At 48.2% G+C, this 10,022-nt stretch overlaps 1 protein-coding gene across 1 annotated transcript; it reads left to right on the top strand.

The window, feature by feature from the left end:
• Positions 1 to 615: 615 nt before the first annotated feature.
• On the top strand, positions 616 to 7,199 carry LOC103667111 (protein FAM205A-like). The gene is made up of 4 exons (XM_008695217.2): positions 616 to 759; positions 1,611 to 1,650; positions 2,184 to 2,244; positions 3,434 to 7,199. Exons 1-4 carry the CDS (start codon positions 616 to 618, stop codon positions 7,197 to 7,199), a joined length of 4,011 nt encoding a protein of 1,336 aa, XP_008693439.2.
• Positions 7,200 to 10,022: the final 2,823 nt, after the last annotated feature.

Below are 10,022 nucleotides of genomic sequence, written 5' to 3'. Positions count from 1 at the left end.
TTTTAGCAGATTTCTCTTTATATTTAAAATTTGTTTCTTATAGACAGCATACAATTCAGTTTTGCTTTTGTGATCACACAACCTCTCCTTTTTTATTGTGATTGCCCTCCCTAAGCTCATGTGTGCTTCACAGATATATTTCTAGTACAGGTTGGGGAATTAATGGAGGTTCCTCTGTCCCAGCCACTCTTCCTCAAAAGGTGCCCTATGTCCCTAAACATCCAGTTTTCTGGAGATGAGTGACCAGATAGTTGTAAAGGAGAAAGCCAAGACATCAAGCTGATGTTGAGTGTGCAGAGTAAAGACAAAGTGGAGGCACAGACATTGCCTATGAGTAGACACCTTTAGTCCCAGGCTCTGTAACCCTTACAGACAACTGGACACCTTCATCTACAGGCTAAATCACCACATAAGCTTCCCTAAGACAGATAAAAGTCTTTGACACTACACCTGCCTTGCAAAACAGAAGGGCTTTGTGATGCAGTCTGGTGGCCTGGTTCCATCATCTATGAGGCGGAGATGACAAGGCATAGCATTGGGAGTCATTAGGCACCAGGACCCTGAATGCCTAGATATAGGGATGGTTGGTCTCCTCATGCTAATGAGGCTTAGACCATGTTGAGCCATACTGTTGTTCTGTGGGATTTCAAGTATCCCTTATATACCTATGGCTTGATCTTCATTATTCTTCTAATTATCTGGCAAGTAACAAAGAGTTACTGTGGATTAAGATTGGAACCTAAAAGGATCTGCTGCCAGGTAGGGAAACATTATGACCTTGATTGAACTAATTAAGCCTCAGATAAGAAGCTTTTAAAATCTCATAGTCGGGGCGCCTCGGTGGCGCAGTCGTTAAGCGTCTGCCTTCGGCTCAGGGTGTTTTCCCAGTGCTCTGGGATCGAGCCCCACATCAGGCTCCTCCGCTAGAAGCCTGCTTCTTCCTCTCCCACTCCCCCTGCTTGTGTTCCCTCTCTCGCTGGTTGTCTCTCTCTGTCAAATAAATAAATAAAATCTTTAAAATAAAATAAAATAAAATAAAAATCTCAGAGTCTCTCCTTTTACCACCACCACCCCCTAATTTTTATACCATGCATTCAGTAACTCTTATATGGTATTTCTCAGAGACTAGTAATAATTCCTTTTCAGGCCACCCTACAGTGTATTCTAGTTGAAAAATAAAGAACCTTTCAATCTGGTTTGGGTTGGGACCTAGATGAAACATCCTGGATCTCAGAGTACCTCCCAATAAGTGGGATTTTTCTGGTTGGTGGTTTCTATAGGCATTTGTTAACAGAAATCCTTTGGCTATTACACCAACACACCCTTTAATCTGTTCCACTCTTTCTCTTGCTTCAACATAAACCTCATGCATAACTTCTCCTGGGAAATAAATGAGAGGTATCGAGTATGGAAGAGACTTAAAATAAAAGCAAGCAGAGAAGGGAAATGTTGAGGTGAAAAGAAATGGGTATAGAAAGGAAAGTTAGGAAAGTAAATAAAATATAGACAGACACATAGAAAGGGATTGGAAAATGTATATTAGCTTTGTCATATTTTAAACATGAAAAAAATGGTGTGCTAGCTTCATACTCTAACATTTTGTCTTTAAGCGTCACCGAAAAGTCAGGATAAGAGATGCAGCAACAAGAGGTAAGGTCTCAGTCTCTGTTCCAACTCCCCTCATTATGGACAAGATTCCCCTGACTCCTGTCCCTCTATGACCCCTGGAACCAGTAGCCTGGTGCTCTAACCACTGAAGGCTCCAATTGCCCCAGTTGACAAATTCTCCCAGAAAACTATCTTGGGTGGGAAATCAGAGCCTAGGAATGTTCCAAAATTCTTTACCTTATCCCTGTCCCTGGGAATGAAGAATGGGGAAGTAGGACAGAAGCCTTTAGCTGTGTTATTTACTAGTTTTACGACCTTGTGGAAGTCACTTCATCGCTCAGTCTGTGGTCCATGAAATGGGAATCTCATGATCCTGCCTCACTCATGGTGTGGTTGCGATGATCAGATGAATTTAGGTCCAGGACATCATGTTGCAATGGGTTAAGTTGTACACAGACGTGCCTTAGGGCATTGACCGTTGGGGTTTTCATCCTCCTCTTACTCAAAGGCCTTCAGCTTCCTCTAGGATGTCTCTGCATCCTCTCATTCCTTGTAACACTGCCCTGGTTTTTCAGCTAGGAGACATTCCCGAGAAGAAGCTGAGAAGCCGTGGGAGCTGCTCTCTGTCATGAAAAGGTGATCACTTGTTCTTTGCAGTCTCCAAACCCCCAGCCTGGTCTGTGATGATTTCTCTGCTTGGCCTTGGGCAAGGAGGAGAAGAGGGATAATGTCTGGGAGGGAGTCAGACACAGTGGATGCTGAAGACTTGTTGAGAGGTTTGCCAGGGCAGAGGGGGGAACAGGTGTCTCAGGAAGGCGGAGTTTCCCAGTTCTGCTCTGGGCTAGGTTCACAGTGGTCCTGAAATTCAGGATTTCACTACTGTGTAACCCAATGAAGACTCTACATGAGTTTGCACTCAGCCACAGACAAGTTATCCAGTCAAGAGAACAGATAAATGCACGCATAAATAAATCACCATGTCATATTCCCTTTATAGTAAGGGCAGACCCGTGGAACCTGCTGATATTACCTCCATGGTTTTGTCTTCAGGGAGGCCAATTCCTGGGACAGCCCTCAGAAAGGAGCCTGTCTTCTGTCCTCTTCTTAAAATCTCTAAAGAATGGGATTGGCTCTCAAGAGATGCTATGTACAGGAGCTAGGACCCTCCATAGTCCCCAGACTGCAGAGTTCCCACAAAAACTCATCCCACAATGAGTTCCCTCATTTTCCACAGCTTAGGAATACTGAATGCCAGGCTGTGGCCACCTTAACCCCAGATGAGACGGACTCCAGGTTGTCCTGGGTAATGTTCCTGGTGATGTCCCATCATCTAACAATTGGCTCTCTGTCTCTTCCTGGTTCCTTTCCCCTGGTTCAGCTTCTCAACGTAGATCAACAGAGAATGCATCCCACCTCCCAGTCTCTCATGGGCCTACATTCCATGGGTTGTCTCAGACCTTGCCCAACAAGCTCCAGACCCTCAGCCTAGCCCAGCCAACATAACTTGCCAATGGCATTTTCCTAGGAGGAAAAGGAGATGGGTAAACACCCTGGGAGTACAGGCCCCAAGGTTTCCAAGACTAGGGGAGGGTGGGCCAAATCTCCAGGCCACACATAGTCAAAGAGGCAGGTATTGGGGTGCCTGGGTGGCTCAGTCGGTTACGTGTCCCACTCTTGATCTCAGCTCAGGTCTTGATCTCAGGGTTGTGAGTTCAAGCCCCGCATTGGGCTCCATGCGAGGTGTGGAGCCTACTTAAAAAAAGCAAAACAAAACAAAGAGGCAGGTGTCACTCCATCAGTAACTGTTGCCATCCTCCCTTCCCAGCCAGGACTGGCTTCCTAAGGAGGGAAGTGTGAGGCGCCTCCTGTGTGCAGATACCTGCTGCGAAATCTGCAATGCCATGGCTCTGGAGATTCAGCAGTTGCTGGTGGGTGAGAACACCCTGATCTCTCCCCCTTCATCAGGGCAATTGCAGGGCTCCTCTTGCCTAGAGATTTTGTCCATGTCTACTGTGTCTTTCGATCAGAGTCTACAGCAACATTCCCTACACTCCAAAGCACTTGCACTTCGATCTGCAACCCCCCCAGTGTTGCAATTAGTGGATCAGAAATCCTTAACACAGTCAGCTGTCCAGTCAGCTGATACAGTCAGGATCCATGATTGCTGGGCTGAACACTTCCAGCTGGGGCAGGGATTTCAAATTCCAGAGGTGCCCAGGGGCCCAGAGACTTTATGTTGTTCAAGATTTGAGGAGACTATGGTTCCAGTAAACCAGCAGGAGATGATGCAGAGCAGCCCCGGCCTTGTCTGTGGAAACCAAGGGCAACAGCCCTTGAATTCCCAGGTGTGTCTGCAGACCCTGAACCGAGAAATCACTACCCTGACACACCCTATGGCCTTGCATATGGTTACTGTCCTCCCTGCCCACCTGCCATTCCTCAGTCCTGAAGTCCTGAGGCTTCTTGAGGTACATGTGAAAAAATGGATGCATTTCCAGAGGTGGGGGCTACCCAGACGTGTGGAGGAGTCCCTGAGGCAGCTTATGCCAAACCCACCGTTGTTTTACCATCCTGTAAATAACCAACCAGTTTCTTTCATCCAGAAGAATACTTCTAAGTTCTCTATTGAAAAATTTGGGACGTATTCCTACCAGACCTGGGGTTCATGTATGGCCAGCCAGCCTACCCAGGCCTTTTGGGTTTCTGAATGGTCCATTATGGATCCAGAACAAAGACACCACCAGCAGCAAATCCCAAACCATATGGCTCTGGCTTTGCCCTCTCCAGCCCTTAAAGACTCAAGTGGCCTCTATGTACTTCCTGGGTACAAGGATCATGACTCAGTGGGCCATCTGCAGCAGAAATACAGCCAGCTGTTCTGTGGACTCCCTTCTCTGCATAGTGAGTCCCTGGTTAACACCTTCTTAGGCTCTCAAAGTTTTTCCACGAATGGGAGCATGCCCAAGCATCCCTTGAAGGATCCTTTTCTCTTTAAGGAACTCTCCATCCTCCCTCTGCTACCCAAAACTCCACCCCAATCAGCCACACCCTCTTCCCCGTCTTCCCCAAACTGGGTCATTCAATCTGACTACCAACAACCTCAAATCAGTGTCCCATTTCTGACTCTGGCCGAGTGTGATGCCTTGGAATGGCACCTGCTGCAGAGGCAGCTCCAGCTTCAGTGGGGCTTGCCAGCTGTTTTCCAGAGACCTCAGCACACCCAGAACCCCATGAAGTACAAGCCCTGTGGCAAAACCCAGTCTCCTGAGACAGTGAAAACTTCCTGGCCAGTGAAGCCCATCACAGTCCTCACTAGGGAACTAGTCTTTTTCCCAGAGCATGCCCGGAGGCTACTAGAATTCCACCTCCAGCGGCAGCTGATTCACCATCGCTGGGGCCTGCCCCAAAAGATCCAGGAGTCCATCCAATTGCTCCTGTCCCCCACTGATCAGTCGACTCTGTCCTGGAGCAGCACAGCCCTAGCCAACGTGCATGCTCCCCAACCTACAGCCCTAGAGGCCACTGGGGCCGGTGACCCATCCCCACCCATCACAGACCCAGTGTCAGTCCCCATGCCACACTTGTTTGACCAGGCCAAGGCAATATTGCAGAGCCACATCAACTCCAAATGTGGGCAGATTCACCAGGGCAAGGTACCTGCTCGTGTATATAGCTCTTGGCAGTGCATAATCCCCGGGGGCCTGCAAGTGGCTCCCTTCACCTGCATCCCAGAAAGCAAGCCCCTGGAACTACAGGCAGCAACTGACCCTGCCTTACAACAGAAAGTTGTGCCCTGGATCGCAACGGCCCTTGATCAACAGCAACAAGCCTCACCAGGTGCTGTCACTGAACACCCTAAGCTGCCCCAAGCTCTGTCCGAGGGAGCCATTGAGAAACTGGAGACAACTTTGCGGCACAAGTACCTGGCCTTCTTGTCAGGGCTGCCTGCTCTTTATTATGTGGCTCTCTCTAGGGCCATGGCACCAGCAGTCTCTACCCAAGCTGTAATCACAGGAATGGTGCCTGGACCTGGTGAATTCCCAACTGAACCTCTGACTCAGATGATCTCATCTGAAGAGCAGTGTCTGAGTCCTAGGCCATGCTTTCAAGATGCCAACGAGACTTGTGCAGACATTGCAGATGAGATCCAGGTTGAAGAGCAGGTGGAAGAAATGATCAAGATGGTGCCTCTAGAAAGCCAGGCAGAGGTCTCTGGGCCCTACACACCCAAGAAACCCATCTTAGCCAAACTAAATTTCCATCTAAGAAAGAAGATCCTAGAGATACAACTGGGAATTCCCATAAAGGCAAGGTTGTCCAGAGAACAAACTGTAGCAACCCCAGACAACACATCCACACAGGAGTCTCTGGGGAGTCTAAACAACCAAGGAAAAACATTGCTCCAGGATCTCCCCATCCCACCAGACACTCCTCGTGTCCCAGATCCAGAATGGCTCCACCTTAAAGAACAGCTGGCCCTTGAGTTAAAGGCAGTGCAACAGAACCAGAAGCAACCTAGTTCAAGAGCAGTACCTCATGGTTCTGCCCACTGGGCCTCTAAGATCTCACAACCCAGTGGGGACATGACAGAGGCCCAGGTGCTTTGTGTTCCGTTGGAGGCCAGGGTGAACAGCCCCAGCCTGGAGGAGCCCTGGAGCCCTGAGCCCCAAAGCCCTGGCCACAGCAAGGACTCAGCCCAAGTCCCCATGCTGGCAGAAAAGAGAGAGGACCCAGGGAAACCCAAAGTGGCAGGGGACCAGGGAGAAGGGGATGCAGGGTTTGCACACTCCTCTATAAGAGACATAAGCCACCCTGATGAAGCCCAGAGGCCAAAAGGGATGCTTCTGAACAGGACACCCCACAGCCCCTGGCGACGGAGCTGTAGCTTTCATCTTGATGCTCCCTGTGAACACGGTACCAGGCATCACCCTCCGATTCAGCTTCCAGAGCCACCTCCAGGAATCCCTGGGGTGAAGGTATCTGAGAAGAACGACCTGCACAGCAGTCAAACCAAGCTTAATGTCATCCTCAAACCAGCAAGGATTCCTAAGAATGCCCAGCCTGTGGTGACCCAGGCACCACAGGGCCAGCTTTTCCTGGGCCAACTCACTCAGGGTAAGCCTGGCCAAACTCTGAAAGGTCAGGTTTTGCAGGGACAGGTGATGCCAGTCCAAACTCACAAGAGGCCCAGTCTTCCAGAATCAGGCTTGAGAAGTAAGATGAAATCCTTTCTGCACTGTTTTAACTCCAAGGCAAAAAGCAAAGTGCGTGAAGAATCCATGTTCTCTACAGCTGGGAAAGTGGCCAACACCAGAAAAGAAAATGTAGAAAAGGGCCTGGCTCCAGCCAGAAGCCCCACGGGGCGAACCGAGACAGATAGGACAAGAGGGGACTCCAAGGCCCAATCTTCTCCCACTGAGAAGCAGGTGGGCCTGGCCTTCTTGGATGGTCCCCATTCCCCAGACAGTAAGCTCCGGCACCGCTCCCACTCTCACCAACTCCATTCTGCCTCAGTCCTGGGCCACCCCCGCCACTGCCCTCGGCACTGTCCTAGAGTGGCTTGTGCCACCCAACCAGGGAACGTACCCTAGGTCTCACCACTCGCCTCAGAGGGAAATGTTGGTCTGCTCAAGAAGACCCAACACAATCAAAAGACTTTGTAGCCTCCCCCAACATCTGTGTCCCTTGAAGAGGACTGCTACTGTCATTTTCATTAATGTGCAGGTGGAGCAGAGTATCAACCAAAATATACTCTCTGTGTCTAAGCAAAGCGCTGTCTGTCTCCTCCTTCTCTCCAATGTGGTGTGTTAAGGAAGGCATGGGGGGAGGCTAAAATGTCCTTGCCGTCTAGAGAAGGAGCTTTAACCCACACTTAAGCTGGGTCAGCATTCCACACAACTCCTCCCAGCCCACCCTGGACTGTGGATAAAGGGGCTTGAGCAGAGAAGGAGGTAAGGTAAATAAAGGTCCAGTTTGAATTCTATCGTGAATTCCCACTGGTGTCCTTAGGCCCAGAAGATCAATGTGGACATGAGGATAGTAGTGATGAGAAGGAGTGGCCAGGAATCCCACAGGCAGAATTCACTGATGACTTCCATAAGGGCCCACAGTCTGCAGGGGAGGTTTTTAGAGGAGTGCCACAGCGCTCCAACCTTGAGGAGGTACTTTGTGTTCATCAAAAGCATGTAGCTAATATGACAGGATGTCAAAAGCAAATGATAGACTCTCCCCTCCTCTGCTCCCTGTTGGTTACTGGCAAGATCTTTCTGGAGAACTCATCTGGGAAGCTGCTGTAACCCTCTTGCTTATATCCTGCCTCCGCTGCCTTCCAGCTGCATGGAATGAGTGAGTCTTGGAATGAAGATCACAGTAGACCATGAAGAGGGGCTTATCCCCACTCCCAAGGGCAAGCAGAGAGAGAATCAGGGAGGGGGAGCGTGTAAATGGAGGTCTGAGTACTTGGGACAGAGGCTGACTGTTCCTGACCATGGCATGATAAGGGAGCAGAGCCTGGAGCCATGAAGCCAACCCAAAGTTCAAGTGCTTTTCGGGGAAGTAGGTGAGTAAATCTGAGCTTCAATCTATTTGCCCTTAGTGTGATTAAGAATGGTTGGCTAAGTATTGACGCTGCTGGGAAAGAACCACAAACGGAAGTGGTTTTCTAGGGGCGCCTGGGTGGCATAGCGGTTGAGCGTCTGCCTTCAGCTCAGGGCGTGATCCCGGCATTGTGGGATCGAGCCCCACATCAGGCTCTTCCTCTGTGGGCCTGCTTCTTCCTCTCCCACTCCCCCTGCTTGTGTTCCCTCTCTCACTGGCTGTCTCTCTCTGTCGAATAAATAAATAAATAAATCTTTAAAAAAAAAAAAGAAGTTTTCTAAACACATGCAGTCGTGTCAAGTACTGCCAGTAGCTTGTACGCAGCCCCACTGCTATGTCTTATTTCTATAGAACCTACAACTGCAATCCTTCTCTACTTTCCTTTTTTCCACCAGTCTTGCCTTCCTGAATATACATACACATATATAAGTGTATATATATTCATATTTATGTATAGTTCATGCATATTGTATGATGATGAACTCAGCTGTATACTCTCCCAGGATATGCCTGGTGTCTTCCCCTCAGAAGATGACTCTTGTCCTCTCCCCAGCCAAAGATAACACCAATTAGTCTGCCCACTCCAGCCCTCGGTGCCTGTCATCATTCCCCATTTATTACGTCCCCCTACATTTCAGAAAGCAACAGCACCACTCACTTTGACTGTCAAAACAAAACAAAAACAAAAAAACCTTTAGGCTTTTGTAGGGTTCTGTTCCATTAAACAGTCATGGAAAGTGGACAGGGATCCAGAATTTAATGCCATACATGAGGCTCTAAAGCAGATAAGCTGCTCAGCACTGAGCAGGGAGTGTGGCCCCTTCTATCTTTCTGGAATGTCCAATAATTGGCTATTTCGTAGTAATATCTGTTTATCGTTAATGGAAAGATGACATGAAATTCTCTGAAACCCCTGGAATGTAATGGAGAAACCCAAGAGGAAAACTGAGAGGCAAGTTTAGATCTGACCATATCTTGTCTACACACTCCCTCACACATAGACTAAATGAATTTCCTCCTACAGACCTGTTTTATGAGGCCTCTCCAATAACTTGCCATACTAAGGCAATACCAAAGCTCTTTCCTGCTTCCTGTTCAGTCAACCTGCACTCCCACCCCCAACCCCAGCACCACCACAGCCTCTGTAGCCCTGGCCACAAAGTGAATCTCTTTAATGGTGGCCATCAGACTCATGTTCCCTGACCTCCCAAGAAGGTATGATTGGACCTGTCCTATCTTCTCCTATTAACTGGGTTGGGGTAGGTATGGTGTCCTTGGAAGAAAGACTGGAATCCTGGCCCTTAAGGAGGATACGGCAGAAAAGCATAGCTGAAGGTTGTGCTTATTCCACTCAATATAAGGTTAAGTATGAATAAAAGATTTGGGTCACCTTCAGAAGGAAACTTCTGACTGAAATGACAAGAGAATGATTTCAGAGAAAGATGATAAGCATGAATAAAGGGCAGCAAAACTACAACACAAGAAAAACATTACAAAATCCTTAAGCATGTGTTTTTACAATTTTCAAGCCAAATGTGTGACCCTTGGAGAGAATGCAGATTTTAAGGCCAAAGTCACAAGAATGGAATGTGAAAAAAAAATCAGTTAGAATCCTAATTCTGACATTGACAATTTAACATTTCTGAGCCCCAATTTCTTTATCTGGGAAAGGGGAACAACTGTACATCCATACCCCAAAACTCAATTACTGTTAATATACTGGTGATTCCCAAAGTCACTTTGTTGCTCTAGTCTTTCCTATGAGCTCCAACTGTATAGCCAATAGGAAGAATTGAATTGTTGCTCCAACAACAATG

Source organism: Ursus maritimus, unplaced genomic scaffold (genome assembly GCF_017311325.1).
Source record: "Ursus maritimus isolate PB19 unplaced genomic scaffold, ASM1731132v1 scaffold_17, whole genome shotgun sequence".
In the NCBI taxonomy this organism is placed as follows: Eukaryota; Metazoa; Chordata; class Mammalia; order Carnivora; family Ursidae; genus Ursus; species Ursus maritimus.
Note: the sequence above shows the minus strand (reverse complement) of the source record. Positions and strands in the feature narration are given on the sequence as shown.